The sequence below is a fragment of the Ailuropoda melanoleuca genome, chromosome 16, assembly GCF_002007445.2.
Source record: "Ailuropoda melanoleuca isolate Jingjing chromosome 16, ASM200744v2, whole genome shotgun sequence".
Taxonomy (NCBI): Eukaryota; Metazoa; Chordata; class Mammalia; order Carnivora; family Ursidae; genus Ailuropoda; species Ailuropoda melanoleuca.
The window spans coordinates 80423454-80445872 of NC_048233.1; the positions used below are offsets into that span (position 1 = coordinate 80423454).

Consider the following 22419-nt stretch of genomic DNA (forward strand, 5'->3'; position numbering starts at 1 on the left):
CAGACCTGATTCTCATTTCTACTAAATCCATAATCTTGACACCGAAAACACATTCAAGTGAGTTCTTCTACACACATAGAACGCTTAGTATTGTCAGATCACTCTCTGCTCACAGACAAGTAAAGCACAAAAGAACAATTCTAATGTCAGAAACTAAACTGCCTTCTTACTTACAACTAAAACTGATAACGTCAGTGATACACTGACCAATACAAAATGTAAAGGCATTAGAACAGCCTGTACATATTTTTTTTCTTTTAATTGAGGGGGCTGCAGAGTCACACTGTAAGGAAGCTAGCTGTGAGGCTAATAATAAAGTCATTGAGCTTTATGTGGTAGATGAGGAAGTCGGGGGGTGAACCTCAAGCAAAAACTGTGATATTAAATTAACTGACAAGTTAATTTATCTTCCAGCTTCTACCTCTACTCCTTACACATCTTTTCACACACATTGTTTTAACGACTCTCCACATCAAATAAAAAACTGATACCAGGTATAACCTGAAACGTAAACTCACCTCAGCAGGTGGACGAAAAAGTCATTCAGGTGTCTTGCCAAATAGCCTCTTCATTAATTTCCTTCTTTGGCTTCTTACATTTTTTTTAAAAAGGTGGAGTGTAGTCACTGACTCAACCGTTTTTTTCAATATTTACACCTCCTAAAATGCATTTGGGCTATAACTTTCCTCTGAGGACAGAGAAGGTGAGTGACTGACTGTTCATCAGTGATCCTGGTCGCTCGGCAGAGAAGGCACCAGAAGAGCCCATATCAGAAATGGAAGTTTGGAGAAACCATTTCTCCAGACACCGAGCGGTAGTTCGCGCGAGTCTGACCACGTGGTCCGCAAAGCCCTAGTGAGTCTGCGCAAACGCTCTCCTCCGCCCATCACGTACCAGGAGTGGGTGCGCAGGCGCACGGGGACGCTGCCCCAGCCGCTGCCGTTGGAGGCCCGCGTGGCCTGAGGAGCCTGAGGGCCTGCTGGGTCCTGGGCTCCTTGCTACTTCAGTGATGCTTGCCTGGCAGTGTCTGGGGACCTGGCCCTGAGGGCGCGGCCCGCGGATATCTGCCTCTTGACCTGGGCTTGGGCACTGGCAGGAGGACCCGGACGGGGTGCTGGAGGAGCGCTCCTGGGCAAGGGGACAGGCCCACGCGGGGTCTCCGCCCCCTTAGCCTGGGCCTGGACCTGAGAGGGCGAAACTCGATCCTTAGGACCTTGAACAAGTAAAATGAAGGGTAATGATGTCGCTTTGCTTACGGTATTATTTAAGTGTTAAAAGCTGAAAAGGGGGGCATAGATAGAATTGCGAGCCCCCCCACTTTCCTTCCCCTGCCCCGTCCAGCCTTGTGCAGGTACTGGGCCTCAGCCACCCCCTGCGCGCCCAGCCCAGTCCACTTCATCAAGTGTGAGTCCCTCGGTCGCAGCCCAGGACTGGCCCTGGACATGCAGAAATGAATTCCTCGGCTTCTCGGAGCTCACGCTGCCTTGGGAGCCAGTCCTGATCCCGAGTTAGACAGCACTGTGATGTAGTGTAGGGGAGCAAGGAGAGGAGTACTAATAGACTCTGGGGCAGAGGAGCCTTCCCAAAGAAGGTTGCTGTTGGAGCTATTGGGGCTGAAATCCACAGAGGGGCTGGGATGAAGCCGAGAAGGTGGGCGGGGAACAGTTCATGAAGGGTTTTATCAGCCCTGCCGAAGGGTTTGAACTTTATTCTGAAAACAGGAGTCACCTCCCTGCTAGAGATGGAGAAGTGGTTTTAGACATGAGTTCTCTGTGACTGTTCCAGAATTTCTGTGTCTTAAAGGCAAGTGTAGGGGATGAGGATAGGGTTGGGAATAAGGGCCAAGGGCTTGTTCTTCAGCTGCCTTTTGGATTAGTGATGAGATCGCCGGAATAAAAACAAACAAAAATTATTAATTTTTATTTTTTATTTTATTTATCTTTTTTTAACAAAATAAGATACTTAACTGGGTTATAGAGTAACTGAACATAGAATGTCTTTCAAAAAAATTCTAACCATTTATTCCAGAAATAATATTGCAGAAATTCTTATTTTCTTCCTTCCATCAATTAAGCTAAAGAACTTTAAACACACACACAACCTGTTTTTTCTTGGTACTTTAATGAATACTTCTCCTGGGGTGGTTTCGGTGGGGGCCTGATGGAGACTATAGGATGCTAAATATTCTCCCCAAGTCACTCGTGGTGCTTCCACTATCAACTGTGAGAAGAATTTTTATACATATACAAAAGGGCTAATTATTTTTTATTATTTTCCTTTTTTCTTAAAAGTGATAATAGCAATCTAGATATGATTTTCTCATTACTTTATATATGAATTCTGTAATTCTATGTCTTTTATTTAAGCATGATAGAATGATTAATCCTGGTTGCCTTTAGGCCTCTACCCTTTCTGTAGTGTTTCTCAAAGGTGCTGTTTAATATATGAAACTTATTATTTATACTTAAGTTATTAACATATTGTTTTCTGTACTGTCAATAGCTCTTGTATTCTTACCTAGCTTTTTTCTGTCTCTGTACTTTATAGAATTAAGAGACATTCAAAATCAATTTTAGCAACCGAAGACTCATTAAAATAATCAAATCATGAGATTGTAAGAGTGCAGGGAATGAGAGGTCATTTACTCAAACCCTCCTTTGGAAAGGACCAAGTTGAAGGTTTAAGAAGCATGATTCATGTTATTGACCTGAATATGACATGTTAGAAGGTGTAGAACAATGTAATATCAGAACCGCAAAGGATACAGTGATTAGCCAGGTTTTCTGAACACCAGGGAGAAATGCAGGAATAATGGGGGGGGGGAACAATAACAACAAAAGAATTCCTAGGAGAAGCCTTTAGGATTGTGGAAGCAACTTTGGTAAGTTGTCTGATGGCAGAAAAAGTTCTTTTGTATAAAGAACTAGATCTCAAGTATGTGACAGAAAAAAAAATCATGAGCCCATGATGAATTTAAGTACACGAACTTAGTTTTGACATACAAACATGGCTTTATGAATTGCACTGAACTGATTATGAATTGCAAATAAGTTGTTAAAAAAGCTTTACTGAAAATTCTCTAACACTGTTCCCCAAGCGTTCTTCATACTTTATCATCCAGAGCCACTGTTTACTACTCAGAGAAAATAACTGTAATATGCCTATATTTTTCAGTCATAGAGAGAGGCTTTTCATTTATGGAGGCTGTTTTTCAGAACAGGTAGGTGCAAGCTGATGCTTTTACAAGTTAGGTACAGAAAGAAGAAAGCAATTGCTTCAGAGTTTGGGGAGGTGGTTGTAAAACAGTACGGAAAGAATCAAACTTAAGTATTTTCTTTTGAGCAAAGTGTGTATACGTGTTTTGTATTGTTTTGTAGAAGTTTGCTAATAAAAAATATCACCAAAGATTAGAAGCATAATCATCTAGAGGAAATGCTGGTAGTATGGCTCCCTGTAGGTGTTCAAAAATCTCTACGGCAGATAGTCTCGTTTTAGGGGTAAGTAAGACTTCACTTTGACTAAATTCAGGAATATGCACTATTTCAATTTACTAAGGGTTATTCTTGAATCTGGAGGGGGCATATTTGGTTAAGTCAAATGGGTGAAAATGGGTTTAAAAAAATTTTTTTTGAGTACAGTTGACACACAATGTTATATCAGTTTCAGGTATACAACATAGTGATTTGACATCTCTGTACATTGTGCTACACTTGCCACAAGCATAGCTACCATCTGTCACCATACAATGCTATAACAATATCATTGACTATATTCCTTGTGCTCTACCTTTTATTCCTGTGACTTATTCATTCCATAACTTGAATCTCCCTGTATTTCCCACGCCCCTTCACCCAAAAAATGTTTTTTTAATACTGATTGTCTTCTACAAATTTTGTCTGATCTCATGTCTCTTCATAAACAAATATGTGCTTAGATATAAGCATACTGACTAAACCAACATACATAGGGTAATAGATAAATCCCAAAAAGGAATAAAAGAAAAAGAAGTTGTTGTTCTTTTTTAAACTGGGAGAGGGATCTCTTGCTGATCTCTTTCAATTACTGTATTGATGTCTATGCAATAGAATAATTACTAATTTGTCTCTTCAGTTATAAACAGAGCTTAGCTATCTCTTAGTAAATACCAAGGAGTTATGAAGATCATTTTCTTTCACATCTGGAAGAGAAAGAACTTTTCCACTGGATGTGAACTTTTTCTTTGAACTTGGTCACTTTGTAGATTGTCTCCCACCTGACTGTTCAGCAGAGATTCTTAATCTCCTTGGAGTCACAGACCCCTTCGGACATAGGAAGAAAGCTCTGAATCTTCTCCCCAGCTTCATGTATCTATTGTAATCCTTTGCACTCATATTTTTGTGTGTGGGCAAGAGGCCTACGACCTCCTGAAATCCCATTCGTTGGCTCTAGGTTAAGAACCATTTTTAAATAAGAAAACCTGTCTTGTTCTTCTCCACACACTAGCACCCTTGCTTTCTTATAGAGTTCTTTTCAAGCTTTGGTTACTTAGATATTTCAAAGTATTATATAGGACAACTGCCAATTATAAAGGGAGACACTGTTTTTCAAGCCCACTTAAGAGTTGGCAAAGTCATGTGGAGTTAATGTCCTTCATTCTGATGTGCTTATTCAAGAGATATTTACTGGGTGACAACAGTGAGACAACTATAAAGTCCAGGCTCTCAAGGATTTTGCTGTCTACTAGAGGGTTTTCTCCCAATCAAATCCAAAGAATCTCTAAAGATAATGCTATTCTTCCAAATTTGATGCAGAGGAAATCTAAAATTCTAAGTCTATAAAAACGCATAAGATTGTTACTGAAAAAGTGGTCTTTCTATAAAAGAGAATTTTCTAAAATGTATCTTTAATAGTAGCTGATTGCATCTATGTGTTTTAGGCTCCACACCCAATGTAGGGCTTGAACTCATGATCCTCAGATCAAGCATCACATGCTCTCCTGACTGAGCCAGTCAGGTGCCTCAATCCTCCGAAACTTGTAGAGCAATTAAAAATGTGATTCAGTATAGGAAATATCAGTTCACATATAAATTGAAAAATAAATTTACTGGCACATGTTTACTTGGATTATAATTATCTTCTTACAAATTAAAGTTGAGTAACAATTCTCCCCTCCACCAACACATCTCCTACCCAATAGGAAGACCTTGTACAAGCAAGTCTACATTGGATATTCTTTGTATCTGTGTGTTGGACTGTACGTCACCCCAGCATGCTTGTGATAAATATCCATAACAAGTATGCCTTAAAGGCAAAAGTAAACCTTTAAAAGATGCAAAAACTGGTTCAACCGTAATAATTACTAATATGCAAGAATATATTGGATACATGGCTTCCTGCATCCAAATAGATTAATAACCATATTTCTCCCAAATACCTTCAGTATTCTCCTCTCATGCCATTACTTGATAGGTAGGGAGGATTGCCAGTAATAAGAGTCAGATTGTCAACTTTTTTATGGGAGAATTGACTAGAATTATTATTGAACAGTCTGATGCTCCAAAAATGGCTGATTCCTATTTGGTAAACCTCAGTACTTCCTGGTTAGGACTTTCTTTTGGGGCTAACCAGTCCAGAAAATACATGGTAAGTGCATTGCTATTTAACTTTTATCTTTCATAAAAGTATCGAATATTTCTTATAGTTAACACTTACTGGAATTATGTTATAAATTACATGGTTTCGGTACTAATATCATTCTCTTCTCACAGGCTGTCCAGATTATGATTGGCATATTTCATGTTTTCATGTGGTATTTCCTATTGATTTTGTATATGGGACAAATTAAAGGAGTCTTTGGGACATATGAACCTATAACTTACAAAACAGGATGTTCTTTATGGGGAGTTATTGTGAGTAGAATATATTTATATGATTTAATCATTCAGTAAATACTATTCATGCCACTAGTGGAAGATAGGGAACAGTTTTTAAACAGAGATTTCAGGAGAATTATGTAAGTAAATCCCATGTTGGTAATTTATTCAAAATCAAATTCCTTTTTTCAACACGTTTTTTTAGTACCTTCACCTTACCAGTGCTGTTACAAGAGATGTGGATACAGGAGTGAATACACAATGACAACCATAGGTTGGATTGCCTTTAGATATGTGAAAGACAAAGAACCTTAACCATAATATCCATTAGCATGATGAATTTTCAAATTTAGGGTCCTTACCTTCTTCACACAATGAGTCTATACTCACACACTTTCTAAATTTGTCATTACTTGCATTCTTCTGTGGTTTCTAGACAGCCATAAAGTAGAGGAAGATTTGAAGAGTATGGCATCCTCAAAGCTGAGTGAACAAATGGGGAAAGATAAACTATATTAAATTCTGTTATTTTGCCAAATAGGGCTGAGAATTAGCAAGATGGGAGTCATCAAAAAACTTGACAAGTAGTTTCAGTGGAATGGTGAGGCAAAACCTGACTGGAGTTGGTTTAAGAAATAATGGGAGGAGAAGAACTATATAGAGATAGCAAATAAAACTTCTTTAAGGACTGTGGTGTAATGTGGCATTGAGAAATGAGGTTGTAGCAGGAGGAAGTTTGGGTGAAAACAAGGTTCGCTTATTTGTTTCAGTAAGTTGGAAGTATCATGTCTTTTACTGAGGGGACTGAACCAGAAGAGAGAAAATCAATATGAAATAAATGGAGGAAAGGAGGCATTGTTAGAATCCTGTACTGGGGTAGGCAAGAGATGATGACTTTTAATACTTAGGTTCATGGACAGTTCATCTCTAGCAGTGGTTTTGCCCCTCAGAGGACATTTGGTGATGTCTGGAGACATTTATGGTTTCACAGCTGGGGTGGGCATCTAGTAGGCAGAAGCCAAGGATATGGCTAAATACCCCACAAAGTATAGAATAGCCCTCATAAGAAAGAATTAGCCATCTTGAATGTAAATAGTGCCAAGGTGGGTAACAGGATGGAAAAGTAGAGGACAAAGAGAAAGGACAAATTTTGATAGGTAGGTAAATGAGATATTGGGAGATTGTGGAACTTTTCTTCTGATGGCTTCAAATATCTCAGTGAATTTAAGAAGCCAGATCATGAGCTGAGAATGAGAATGGGATAATGGATTGGTTGTTTGAAGAGAGCTCACTTAACTTTAGGAACAGAATTTGTGGAGTGAGATATGGGTCAAGATGGTTGTGTGTCTTTCTCAGGTCCTATTTGGCTGAATGGGTTCAGGCATTCAATGAGAAGGAAAACGCATTTAATCAGGATTTGGATTTAACCATGCATCTGTGATCAAACAAGAACAGTGCAAAGGAGTTGAAAGTGTATATAAGTGAGTGTTATAGTTAACCATGGAATTTAAGCTGGTGAAGGAGAGAATAAAACAGGGAGATGTGGAGCTTGGTTATAGATCCAAATGGGTTCTAAGGATTGTTAGTGTTATGATACTATAGGACATGATGTAGAAAGATAGAAGCTGGTGGACATGGTGGGATACTTGGAATTGAGATTTGAAAGCTGTTACACTTATAGGCAGAAACAAGCACAGGAGAATGAATATGGATGTGAGTGACTGAGATAAGATGGGGTCAGAAGATTAGAGAAGAGAAATTCAAAGAACCATAAGACCAAGGTATTAGAAGGTTCATATATATATAACCAAGGTTCAGGAAGTGTTAGAGTGGTACGCTTGGGTGGCTCAGTTGGTTAAGTGTCTGCTTTCCACTTAGGTCATGATCCCAGAGTCCTGTGATGGAGTCCTGCATCGGGCTCCTTGCTCAGCGGGGAGACTTCTCTCCCTCTGCCTGCTGCTCCACCGGCTTGTGCTTGTGTGCACGCTGTCTCTCTCTCTCTCTCTCTCTCTCTCTCTCTCTCTCTCTCTCTGATAAATAAAAACCTTTAGATAAAAAAATAAAGAGGTGTTAGAGAGTGAGACAGGAATTAAAATCACCAAGAGTAGAGTGACCAAGTCATCAGTTGATGACTTCAACCAGGATGGATAGTGGGTGATAGAATCTGATGACACTTGATTCAAAGCTGGAGGAGAGAGAAGCGTTGGAAATAATAAGGAGCAAGGAGACCATTTATCCCACACTTAGAAACAGTGTTATAAGGGCTTATAAGTGTTATAAGAAAGCAGTGGCCTCTAGGAGAGCCCCCGCCTTTATACATTGGCTCACAAGTGTCAAAGCATTGCTTTAGAAAACAATAGTGAATTTTCAGACAAAATCCAGATAAATGATTCATGTCCCTCAATGTTTAATTGTATATGTTATAGAAATAGCATGTGTAGCTCCTAGAATAAGTTATCTAAAATTTCAGTTAAATTTAATCCAATACAAAACTGTTATAAACTTTGACAGGCATTTTGTGAAGCACCTGGTTTGGTAATCCAGCTACAGAGCACTCCAGGTCATAATTCATCTTTATATTAGTTCTTCCTTTCACTGTGTACCTCCTTAGAAATCTCAGCTTTTATTACAGAATGAAGTGCTGTGTGTGTAAATTTAAGTTATTCTGGAGGAGTTAGTAAGCTTTAAAGTTTGGCCTTCCTATAGATGGTATAGCATGAGTGCTGTTTTTCCACAGATTATCCTTTGACTTAGATCTTTGTAAAAGCCACTAAAACAGATAAGACAAAAGGAATGGTCCGAGGGAATTATGTAGCTCACCTTCAAATAATATGTCTGCGAAATAGACAAAGTAACCTGGTATGCAATAGTGGAAACTCTTTTAAAAAAAAGGCAAAAACATGAATTATAGTTATTACTTTAATAATGGCCACAGTCCAAGAGATATATTTTGTACAAACTCAATTTGGAATAGACTCATGAACCACTTTTTTCACATTTGGATATGTATACAGTAATTGAAATCAGAAGCTTCGTTTTATTAGGAAAGATAGCATTTGAAATGATAATCAAATGAGTTCAGAAAGCATGCACAGATATAAGCAAACTTGGCCCCTGATTCAGGACTCTTTAAGTCATCTTTGGCATATACCACAACCTGAATTTGGCCCACTGTCCCCTCTGTTTCTATGATTAGTGACCCGGCTATTAGCTTTCCGTTCATTACTATATGATGGAAATTTGCCCTGACCCCCTCTATGAAACATTTTTATATTTTGTTACTCTTGGTATTCTAAAAATATTTGACCTGGAAGAGGGAGTTGTTAAAAATACACCTTAAGTTGATGAGCATTGTCAATGAATATTTATAAATATGTTTTTATATCCAGTTTATCATTGCAGGAGTCTCCATGATAAGAGCAGCAAGGCATCCAACTCAAGGCGTGGTAAGTGGAGATGCTTCGGGTATCCTAGAAATCACTTGTCACAAGCTAAGTAGGTTTTAGTGAGTATCTAAACAATGAAGGAATCTCCCTTACTTGTAAAATAAAGAATTAAGTGAAAAGGTAGGAGCACGTAACTTAATGTAGACAAACTTTCTATATTAATTAGAATCATTATAAAGGTTCTAAATTTAAATGAAGGGTTTTTTTTTTATTTGGTGTTCTACCTTATTTTAACATTGTATGAACTTCACTAGTAGAAAAAATTCAGTAGGACCTAATAGTGTCTTTATATATAGACATAATATTACTGTAAAACTTCATTTTCCTATCTATCTAGTTTGGGAACAGGATTATAACTTGTAATAAAATAGAGGATCTGTCAAGAAGATCCATCTATGGTATAGGTGAGATACTGAAAAGAAAAAAATCTTAGTCTCTTAGAGCTAAGAAATCAGTGAGTTTGATCTCACAATTGTACAGATAAAAACATATCCAACAATACTGATGGATTTCCCTAGAGAGTGAAAATCCTGAATTAAAAATCATTGAATCTTATTTGGCTTATTTCTACAAGCAGTCGTTTTCCATCCTTTTTTGTTTCTTTTTCCATTTTACAGTGGATCCCCTTTTGTTCAAATCCTTTCGTAACAAACTCTCTTCCAAATGACTCAGAAGATTGTAAAATACCACATTTTTTAGCCCAAATGGAAGACCGATGCTTATTGGTGTGATATTTCACTGTTCCCTCCAGATTAACTGGGTTTCATGTAAACCAGAAAAATATTTTATTCTAACGGCACGCATTCCAGCACCTCTAAAGCTTCAGAAACTAGATCAGAGTCTTGACGAAATGATTTTTTTTCGACAATACAAACTGTTTAACCTGTTTATTCAGACTATAACAAGCTTACCATGTATCTTCTTTACAGATTACATTTGCTTTGATCATGAACATCTTCTGCATAATTGTTGCAGTTATTGCATCAATTCTAACAACAATTGAGTTGTCTTCTTTTAATTCCGTGTCATATAGGAATTATGGACAAGCAGTAAGTGAACAATTCTTTAGGAACATCTTAATTTCAAACAATTCTCTTCCAAGGTTTTAAAGCCTTTGGAGGTGAAATAGGGCTTTTATTAGTCTTCATGAAATTCTTTGCTTTAAGTAGTAAACTCTTGATTGAAAGTTTCCATTCAAAAGTAATTCTAACATGATTTTTTTTGGTAAATATTAATAGAATGTTTGAATTCCTGACATGCCCAATTAAAGTAAATCAAGTAGATAATGTGAACGCTTCAGTGATAAGTTTATATGCATTAGGCATGGGGTCACTGATGATTCTGTTAATGAAAGAAAAGTATAATCCTAGACCTTAAAACCATTCCTAAAATCAACAAGAGTTCTGCTACTGATGCATATATTTGGAATTGTAGACACCTGGTAATTTCTGGCCTAACACAGAGCTTTTCATACACAGCCTACTTTTTTTTAAGATTTAATTATTTATTTTAGAAAGAGAGAGAGAGAGTGCAAGTGGGGGGAGAGGCAGAGGGAGAGAGAGAGTCCTCAAGCACACTGTCCGCTGAGTGTGGAGCCCAAGGTGGGACTCCATCCTGAGACCCTAAGATCATGACCTGAGCCGAAATCAAGAGTCAGATGCTCAACCAACTGAGCCACCCAGGCATCCCCATAAACAGCTTACTTTTGTGTCTCACATGAAAAGCTTTATGCACTCAAATACTAAATGTGCGTGAATCTGTCTTGTTTCTGTTTAATGGAATATCCAATTACATACTTTGGACCAGAGAAATAACTGTATTTCTTCTTAAGATAGTAACATTCTCCAGTAAATGTGAATATCTCTACTGATATCACAACTGATTTATTTCAATTGTGTTGGCTTTAAACTCAGAATTACAGAATATTAATGCTGCAAAAGACTTTCAAATGAGAATATATTAGAGTCGAGCTCCTCTTTATTGTTGAACAGCAAAACAAAAAATAACAACTTGGAAATTTTAATTCAAAAATAATTCTATAGAGAAGACTCATTGTAGATGAGGCATAAACTTCCTGCTCCCCCACCTCAACTTTCCTCTCTCTATACCTGCACCATATTATAAAGGGACCATCAGTGGAAGGAATCCAAGCATGAAGAACAAAAGCCTGGAGGACAACGAAAGGATGCAGTAGTACCCCAAAATGGATTGTGTGTAGTGAACGATGGATTGATTTAAATAAGTACGCATCAGATTTTCCCTATACATTGTAAGAAAATTCTCCATTTTCTCTGGAAATTCATTCTGGGAATCTTCAATTCTAATTTTGGTGGCAGAGATAAGGAGGAAGAATTAGGTTAAGTGGAGGATCGTATCAAATTATTTAGCTAACCACTCTTACTCATAAGCTTATAATCATTAGTTTAAGATAATGCATAATTTCCAGGACTCCCCTTTTGCAAGCAGTATTACAAACCACTGTAGACTGTATTTATCTGAACTCAGTATTAATGATCAATTTCACAGTCTCCCAAATGCGGAAGTTTCAGTTTTGTTTGTGGTGATTAATTACATGAGTGAATTTATATATTTGACCTACATCTCTAACCCACAATCTTCCCTTAGAGGCATTATAGAATCCTATTCCTACATTTCCTAAGGCAGCCAACATTTTACAAGATTTTCCACATGCCAGCTTTTCTAATATAAGCAAGCTGCTTGGCTAAACCCATAAACTCTTCGAGTTATCAGTGTTCCCAGGTACATTCAGCTATCCCAAAAAGTGCATGCCTCTGAAACATACTTCTCTTATAGCAAAATGGTTGATAGTCTAAATCCAGAACCAGACTGACTTTATTCAAACACTGTCTTCAGTACTCTGTGTGTGACCCCGTGGACAAGTTTCTTAACTTCCCTGTCCCAACAGAGAAAGTGCTAACACATACCTGTAAACTGTTTGTCTCCCAGACAACAGGCCTGTTATTCTAATGGCCAGCTTGAGGTTTCCACTTTGATATGCTTCTGTTGTCACCATCTCAAATTCAATAGATAGAAAATGGAAAACTTTTGCCTCCTCCAGAGTACTGTGCTGCAAGACTCCCTTATTTCAGCCTCTAAAGCTGAAAACCTTGATGTAATCCTTCACCCTTCTCTCTCCACTATCTTCTCAATTACCAAGTATTGTTTATTATTTATTTTAATTTTTATTAACTAGGGCTCTCTTAGTTGTAAGTGACAGGAAATACAACCCAAATTGACTTAAGAAGAAAAGGACACTTAATGACTTATGCTAGACTCAAAGGCTTAAGTTGCCTGTGGAGAACTCAGTCACTCTGTTGTTTGCCTGTTTGAACTTCTCTGGCAGATGGATATCTTGCTATTTTCAGGGGCAGGATTTGTCTGAGAATAACACTAACATATACAAGTTAAGGAATGTGGATAAATCTTTACAATCTTGACAACAAATCTTTTTGTGGACAAATTTTACAATCTTGGCAACAAAGAGGTCACTAGTACTTCCCAGCTAAAATGCTACAATGGCGTTTCTGACAACAAAATTAAATCAGAGTTCTGATAAAGTAACTTGATATTTCAAACCTTCTAAAGTCTTTTCTTTATCCTCCTGTTACTATCATACACTCCTATACCTGAGTTAAACTCGCTTTATCATTTTCTTAAAACATGTTCATTCTTGCATTGAGTTTTTTGCTCACATTATCAAACCATAGGTCATGTGATATGTATTTTAGCTTTATTATTGTTTTTATTTTATATCTCCATTTCTTAATTATTTTGTCACACTTTCAATGTATGCTATTACATTTTTTCTAGAACAAGATAAGCTACAAAAAAACCAGTAAATGAAAATTTTAAGCTGCCTAGAATATTACTTCCCTCCTTCATTTTTTTCAGTCTTACTCTTCTTCCCAATGTCTTACCTCTTTATGAAGCCTTCCTGGATATGAAAGGCTTAGGGCAAATCTTCTGTCCTCTAAAATTCCTGACAAGTTTTTATCCATTCTGACATATTTAACCTTATTATATGTTACCTTATATTATCTTTTTGTCTTTTCTACTTGAATATAAACCTTGAGAAAGTAGGAATTTTTTGTCATTTTATTCTTTTTTTTTTTTTTTAGAGATTTTATTTATTTATTCGACAGAGATAGAGACAGCCAGCGAGAGAGGGAACCACAAGCAGGGGGAGTGGGAGAGGAAGAAGCAGGCTCATAGCAGAAGAGCCTGATGTGGGGCTCCATCCCACAACACCGGGATCACGCCCTGAGCCGAAGGCAGGCGCTTAACCACTGCCACCCAGGCGCCCCTGTCATTTTATTCTTAACCATCTACTCCCTACCACCTAATAGTTTCTTGCATAAAAGATATTAAGTAAACCCAACAAAAGCAGAGGAAGAGAAAGAATTGAAGGAGAGAGATTGTAAAGTTATTCTTTCCGGGTCTGAATATCATTCTTGTCTTTCTACAGCCAGCACAAAAGCTACATTTATTTTCAGGATTAGGACCAATGTCATTCATCCTGATATGTAGTTGAAAATATCTTTCTGATCACAACAGAAGGGATCTGCTTTATTATCCCAGCAAAATCATAATCACTGTATACTTCCAAGTGAGATGTTGTTGGTTGAGGTTTTACTCATCCTTCCACATCATGTTACAGCAATTTCTATGTGAGATTTTTATCACCGCACATACAGATTTAAGTAAGTCTGTAATTAATAACAATTGTTTTAATATATGAGAATTGCTTGATAAAATCTCTTAGTAGCCATCATATCACTGGAGACAGAGAGTCAAATCTTATTGACTGAAGAGCTTGGATAGATGCCGGAAATGGCCAGCAATCCCTGTACTGACAGATGAAAGATTACTCCAAACTTTGCCGTGAAAGAGAGGAGAAGGCAAGGGGGTCAACGCTCAGAGCCAAAGACCCTTTGCCCTTCTTTGCTCCCGCCTTTATTGGTCTTCAGGATAATCATAAATCTTTATCACTGTTTCTCAAACATGTGATGTGTGACAAGGGATCTTACTGGAAGAAGAAGGATCTGTTTATGGTAAAGATACAATATGCTAATCTGCGTGTTTTACTAGTTCTACTAAACATAGCCTAGGGGACAATGCATACATCTCTAAATCACAGGGCGGCTGTTTGGGCGATTGGGCGAAGAAAACTTCGGGAAGGCAGCTCCCTGCAGCATTCCTATGGCAGAGTGGTCACGCAGGCTTCAGCATTACAAAGGCCTACGCCCTTCTCCAAAACCTTCCCTCACTCCCAGCAACCTCTGTGTTACATTTTAGCAAGCCAGGAATTATGGATGATTTCATGCTCTACATTAACCCCAACAGATAGAGACTCTGTCATGAAGAGAATAATGAGAATGAAGACTTGTAAGAAGTGAGACAAGAATGCTGAATGATGAAGACCACCAGTGAAAGCTGAAGTTAATGAGCAGGGGGAATTAAGGGTGGGAAACGTAGAGCGGAAGGCAAAGTAGTAGAGATGACTAGGGAAGTTGAATGGTGAAAGCTTATCTATCCTGTTTTCATTGACTCTTACAGTAGGAGCTCCTGATATGAACATATTTATACTTATTAAAGATAATAATGCAAGATTTCTCCTTATTTTCTGGTTTCAGAAACTCGGAAGGGAAGTTTCACGGATTTTACTGATATCTTACCCCTTGGAATTTTCTATAGCATTAGCATACTCAATCTTTGGCTGTATTGGTTTGGTAAGTGTTTATCTCTTCTAGCAAATCAAAAGATGCTGATTTCTAGCACATACAGTCTATAAAGGGATGATATAATATGTTAGAACTCAGAAAATGGAATATGTCACAACATTTCCTTTAAAATCTTCCCTTACTTTTATTGTTTATAAAGTTACAACGTAATGCATGAAACTATAAAGTAAAATTATAGAGTAAAAAGTTATCGTCCTCTTATTGTAGTCCTCATCATACCCACACATCCACATCTAAACAAAAAAGACATAGACACACACTTTCCTTGTTTACTACTCGTGTGATCATATTCATATTTGTCACATGATTTTTCTCAACTATTATAAACATCTTTTCATTATAAAACAAAACAATGCCTTTTAGTAGCGTCATACTTTTCCTTAGTATTTCTTTTGACATTTTTTCTTGCTGCATATTTAGCTTTTTTCCAGTTTTTTTTAATTATAAACAATGATCTTTACATGTAAGACTAGTATTTCTGTAGGTAGTTGATTCCTAGAAGTGTAATGACAAGTTTGATAACATCCCTAAATGCTGTAATAATCCACAGTACTACAAAAGTTTATGAGAATGATTATTTTATCACAAGCTTAAAAAAAAACTAGATATCAGGGTGCCTGGGTCGCTCAGTTGGTTAAATGTCCGACTTTTGATTTCTGATGAGGTCATAATCTCAGGGTCATGAGATCAAAGCCTATGTAGGGCTTCACACTGGGCATGGATTCTCTCTCTCACTTTCTCTGCTCATCTCTACCCCATTCTTCTGTGCTGTGCTCTTTCTCACTCAAGAAAAAAAAAAGAAACTAGATATCTAGACTCATTCATTCTTTCACAAATATTTATGGAGGGCCTACTATTTACTAGGCATTGTAATAGGCACTAAGGATGCAATGATTAACAAGACAACATCCCTTCCATCAGGAAGGTTTTTTTTCAGTGGAGGAGACAATTAACAAATTGTGGACAATTAACAAATATAGATCTATATCTATATAGATATTTATGTGTATATAAATTATAAACAATGATCTTTATATGTAAGACTAGTAAATATTTGGATTGGATGAAAGCCCACCCTAATGACTTTGTTACTGTTTTAAAGACTCTATCTCCAAATACAGTGACATTCTGAGGCACTGGGAGTTAGGACTTTAACATATATGAATTTAGGGGGACACGGTGCAGCCCTTAACATGGTGTTTAATCACAGCCTCTGACCAGTCATTGGCTGACTACTTATGCTGACCAGGAGAGAACCCCATTAAACCAGTCTTAAAAACAAAAACATGAATTTAAATAAATGAAAAACATAAGTAGATATATCAAAGGCCACACAGTCAAGGGACACAGACTCCACAAAATTAGTATAGGCAAGTCACAAAAAGTAGTAATAGCAACCACTCTGGGGGGAAGATAAGGGAATCAGAATCCAGAGTCACTACAATATATTGTCTAAAATGTCCATCTTTCAACAACAACAAAAATATGATGTGCAAAGAACAGGAAATGGTGACATATACCCTTGAAAACAGTCAGTAGCTACAGTTTTGGGGGGGAAGAGAATGACAAATGTTGGGCTTCACAAAGAAAGGCTTTAAAGAACTAAAGAAAAAATGTTAAAATATTAATGTTAATTAACGTTAACATTAAAAATGATAATGATTCATCAGAGTATGAATGTCTATTACCTTGATTGTGGTGATGGTATCATGGTGTTTGCGTATGTTTAAATTTGTCTAATTACACCCATTAAATACGTACAGTTCTTTGTATATCAGTTATATCTCAATAAAGCTATTAATTTTTAATAAATAATAATATAAATAAAATATAAAATATATTTTATATATTTTAAAAATATTTAACATTTTTATATTTTATATAATATTTTATATATAAAAATATTTTTAAAATATTATTATATTTTATATAATTTATATAAAAAATATAAATTATTAAAAAGAACCAAATGGAAATTCTTTAGTTTAGAAATACAGTTACTGAAATGAAATACTCATCAGAGGGGCTGAATAGCAGATTTGTGCTGACAGAAGACAAAATTAGCAAACATGATAAATGATATAGATCATCCAATCTGAAGAACAGGGAAAAAGAGAAGAAAAATTAATATCATGTCAGAGACCTTTGGGACACCATCCAGTACACCAACGTATACGTAATAAGAATCCCAGAAAATGAGGGAACAGGAAAAATACTTAAGAAATAATGGCCAAAATTTTCCTAAATTTGATGAAAAATATTATTCTACAAATGTAAGAAGTTCAATAACCTCCAATTAGGATAATCACAAAAAGATTCACTCCTAGACATCTGAGATCCAAACTGAACTAAAAAAGAGAGAAAATCTTTCAAGCAGCAAGAGAAAAATGATTTCCTATACAATAGAACCATAGTAAGGTTAACAGCTGACTTCTCATCAGAAACAACAGAGGCCTGAAGTCAATGAGATGGAACATCAAAGTGTTGGAGGAAAACAGTCAAGCCTGAATTCTGTATCCTTTAACCATTCAAATGTGGAGGGGAAATAAAGACACACACAGATGAGCAAACAGAGAATGTGTGGCTAGGAGAACTGCCTTACAAGAAACACTAAAGGAAGTTTTTTTAATCTGAAAAGAAGGTATATCAGATGGAGCTCAAAAACACATGAAGAAATAAAGAGCATCAATAAAGGTAATTATTGCAGATGACTATAAAAAAACAATATAAATATAACTTTTGTGCTTCTCTTAACTGATTGAAAAGACAATTGCATAAATTGCATTGGGCCCACTCAGATAATCCAAAATAATCTCCTTATTTTAAAGTCATGTTATTATCAACCTTAATTCCATCTATTACAATTACTCAGCTCTACCTTACAGCATGAAAGCAGCCACAGACAATATATAAATGAATGGATATGGCTTTGTTCCAGTTAAACTTTCCAAAGCAGGTAGTGGGCCAGATTGGGTCCATATTCCAGAGTTTGCCAACCCCTGTTCTATAGATATATATTCTCTCCTTTTTCCCCTGAAATTTTAAGAGATAAGATTATAAAATTAAAAATTATAACACTATATTGTTGAGTATATAACATGTAGGTGTAATATATATGACAATAACAGCACAAAGCAAGGTGGAAGGAATAAAGCTACATGAGAATGAAGTTTCTATATTTTAAAGTGTGTGTGTGTGTATGTGTATATATTCATATATATATTAAAGTAGCATGCACCTGAAGCAGTTTGTGATAAATTAAGATGCACATTTAATTCCTAGACTAATAACTAAGAACACTCAAAAATTATAATAAGATAACAAAGAAATTAAAATAATATACAGAAAGTATTAATAGGCGAAGAAGGAACATAAAAGACAAGACTTATAGGAAACTCATGGCAAGGTGTTAGACATAAATCCAACCATCTCAGTAATAACATTAAAATAAAACTGCACTGAGATATTCATTTCCTAACAGAATGATTAAGTTTCAAAATACAATTCTAAGTGATGATAATGCCAATGGACAAAAGAACTCTCTCACTCCTACTTGGAATATAAATTATTACAACAACTTTGAAAACTTTTGGGGCATTATTATGGAAAGTTAAGATGTGCATACCCTGTCAGTAATTTTAATTTTTTGTATATACCCAACAGAAATGTGTGTGCATATGTACTAAGATACACTTCCAGGAAAATACCAATATTATTCATAATAGTCCCAAAGTGGAAACAATGCAAATGGGTGAATGGTGAATATATTGCAGTACATTACTCTAATAAAATTCTACATAGTAATTAAGATGAACTATACCTATAATTAACAACATGGATGACTCTCACATACATAATGTTAAATATAGAAAGTCAGACCCAGGGGCGCCTGGGTGGTGCAGTTATTAAGCGTCTGCCTTTGGCTCAGGGCGTGATCCCAGCGTTCTGGGATCGAGCCCCACATCAGGCTCCTCCGCTGGGAGCCTGCTTCTTCCTCTCCCACTATCCCTGCTTGTGTTCTCTCTCATGCTGGCTGTCTCTGTCAAATAAATAAATAAAATCTTTAAAAAAAAAAAAAGACCCAAAGAATACATACTTTATGATTCCATTCAGATGAAGTTTGAAACCAGGCAAAACTAAAGCTGAACTATAATGTTTACAGAGGGATGCAAGCTAGTAAAACTGGAAAGAAAAGAAAAGATTAATTACCTAAAAGTCAAAATGACAAGTTACTTTTGGAAGGAAGAAATGGGTAATAATTGGGAAATATCATGACAAGGTATCTTTTGGGGTGCTGGCATCTGTTCATGTTCAAGAAGAATTTTTTGTTGTTGTTAAAGTTTGGAAGTATGCCAAAGTCACAAGTGTCTGGGGCACCTGGGTAGCTCAGTTGGTTAAGCATCCAACTGTTGATTTCCGGTTGGGTCTTGATCTCAGGTATGAGATCCACATTGGGTGTGGAGCCTACTTTAAAAAAAAGTTACAAATGTCTAGTAGGATTAAGAGAGTGGGTTGAAGTAGAGTTGAGACACATGGCACTTTAACATTTTATTCTATAAACATCAGTACTGCTTATTTTTTAAAAAACTAAGTATTTGTTACATGTATAATCTTAGGACGCATGATATGATTTATAAGAGGTTAATTTTTTTTTTCAGAGTCGTCATCGTAATGAAGATTCTCTCACAACTGTTACAGAGGAAGCTGAGAGCACTTTTTAAAAACCAGAAATAGGAGATTTTTCCTGGCGCTCATACCTGATGTGGGCCCTAATGATATCTCTGTATAACAAGGCTGCTACAAAGCCCACAGATTTTGTGCAAAAGAAAATACAAACAAGTTGGATTTTTCTTCTCAGTATTCAAGAAATTTCTCTGCACATATTTTTGTAGGCTCCAAGTAGAAAGCTTTTCCCTATTTAAATATATTATTACAAGGAAAAATTTATTTTCTAGGTACTCTGAACCTGTCAACTCTGTCTAACTCTGAAGCTGTCAACTCTCCCTAATAGAGCTTTTGTAAGAGACCATAAAAAAAGATTTGTGATTGTCTCTAGAGTGTAGGCTATAAAGACTCGGAGCACGATACTGTGTAATTCTCAGGAAAACTTTCAATAATTTATGCCCCTACAAGTGAAGAGTACATGCCAGTATGAGTTCTACCTGAACTAGCTTCTACCTGAAAAAAGTGTGAATCGGAAGTCATCCAACTCATAATCCTCTTTGACTGCTCCTCTCCTCATTAAAGTTCCTTTCTGCCCTCAAAGTCTCTGCTGTCTTTCTTCCCCTTCATTTCCCTTGCTTCTTATTTCTTATCATTGCTTGGATCATCTGTTCAATTGCTTTTCAAAGCAAACAAGGTCCTTTTCCATAATAAGGAGAATTTCCCAAAAATCTGTTCTGAATTCAGATTCCCCATCTCTTCTAATAGGGAACAGAACTTCAGAGAACCTTGCTCAGCAGTATTAACCCTGCCACTGAGTTCATATAGCTCTCTTTTAAATGTGCTGCTGTTTTGTTATCTTCTGCCTTGTCTCTCAAGAGGTTTCATCAGTTGTTCTCTACTATTATAAAAAGATTTCATGGGTCTAAGAATTTCAGTGTTTAGCTTAGGGCCATCAGTTCAACACATACTGAGTGTCTCCTGTGTGCCAATGACTATATTAAACTCAGGAGTATCAAATATTAATAAGGTACCTCACCACAAAGAGTTCTTGTCTTAGGGGAAGAAACAAATGGTAACAAATCAAGACTACGCAGTGTGATGCATATATTAATAGAAGTATGAAAATGAAGTAACACAGAAAAGATAACAATCCTTTTGTTGGAAAATAAGAGGGAGAGGGAATAAAGCTTTATGATGGACACGGCCTCTCAGCGAGGGATTAATCCTAGTTTACAAAGCAGACAGGAAGTGGGAAGACATTTCAAATGAAATTAGCTCATGCAAACACCAAACTGTGAAAAAGATCATAGTATATTCCAGTAGCTAAAATAAATATATATCATTAAAACAATGACACAAAGAAATAGGTCAAGTGAAAATAGGTCAAGAGAGGTAAGAAGACAGATGGCTAAGTCAAATCATCAAAGATTGATGGACTGATGACTGTATTGTACTGAACCAATCTTGCAGATAGTGGGAAGTCCTTGAGGAGTTTTTAAATAGGGAATGACAGGCTTGGATTTACCTTGAAAAAAAATATTAATTAGGTGGAAATGCATTTGCATCTAGAACACCTAGAATGTGGGAGAGAGTAATGGATAAGCATTACAATGATTCAGACAAGCAGTGAAAAAGGGTAAGTTTTAGCTATGATGACTGATTAGACATAAGTTATTAAGGAAAACAAAAGAATTTATCTCCCCAGTTACTGGACTGAGTGATACCCACAGTGATAGAAAATGTCGAAGTCACAGCAGGATTGAATGAACTGATAAGTTCTGTTTTGGATAAATTGAATTTGAGATCATAATAAGACATTAAAATAGAGATATCTATTAGGCAGTTGAAAATACCTGGGGGTTGAACAAAAGTTAGCTATATGTCGATTGATTTGGTGGTAGTTAAAAATACAGAAATGAGTTTCCATTTTCAACAAGGACTATTTTCTTGGAAAGAATATAACAAAAGCAAGCCAAAATTTAAAACACCATCTGTTCGAGGGTATTTGAGATTTAGGATTTAAGGGAGCTAGGACTTAAGAAGCCAAGATTCCAGAGTTGAAGACAAGATACAATCCAGGCTTTTGACATAGTTTTTCTCCCAGATGCATTTTCTGAATCACATACAGCAAATGAGAGGTTAAGAAGCTGAAAAGAGCTTCCGATGTTCTTTTGGATTGTAAAGACAATTAATTGGAATTCAGGCTCACTGAAGTGTGAGAAGCTTATAAACACCCAGAATTTTCTGTTGTGTTCCCTACAAGGGCTATATCCTAATGGTAAAGGTGAACAAAAATGGGCCTCCCCTCTCATAGATTGATGCTTAGACCCAAAACACCCTGGTTACAGATTGTACTAAAGTGAGCTTCTCCAAATCTGATATTCTATCAAAGTAAAAATTTTTAGAGGAAGATAGCATTATCCCGAACATCAAGTTATTGCTACAGTTTTTCATTCACCGTGTCTGGGATTTATTCAAAACAAGAGTTTAAAGAAAAAAAAATTAATTGAAATCCAAGAGAAACCACAGGCCCACAATAGATCCAAATAACAGAATTATAAAATCTTAAATGACAAGATTTTAGCAGAGAAATGGAAATTATAAAGATGAATCAAATGGAAATGAGAACTCAGATAGCAAATTAAAATCTAAATATATGAATATAACAGCTACTAGACATAACTGATAAGGCAA

The 22419-nt window shown here is 36.4% G+C and overlaps 1 protein-coding gene across 3 annotated transcripts; it reads left to right on the top strand.

Annotated features, from left to right (window-relative positions):
- Nucleotides 1-949: 949 nt before the first annotated feature.
- Nucleotides 950-19921, top strand: MS4A13 (membrane spanning 4-domains A13). 3 transcript variants are annotated; one of them, XM_019808341.2, is made up of 8 exons: nt 950-1234; nt 3175-3220; nt 3378-3497; nt 5748-5888; nt 9242-9298; nt 10228-10347; nt 14953-15048; nt 19719-19921. In XM_019808341.2, exons 3-8 carry the CDS (start codon nt 3444-3446, stop codon nt 19779-19781), a joined length of 531 nt encoding a protein of 176 aa, XP_019663900.1. In that variant the 5' UTR covers nt 950-1234; nt 3175-3220; nt 3378-3443; the 3' UTR covers nt 19782-19921. The 3 variants fall into 3 exon arrangements, with proteins under 3 accessions (XP_019663900.1, XP_019663901.1, XP_011233557.2); XM_019808342.2 differs by having other exon boundaries at nt 950-1222; XM_011235255.3 differs by lacking the exon at nt 3175-3220.
- The last annotated feature ends 2498 nt before the right edge of the window (nt 19922-22419 follow it).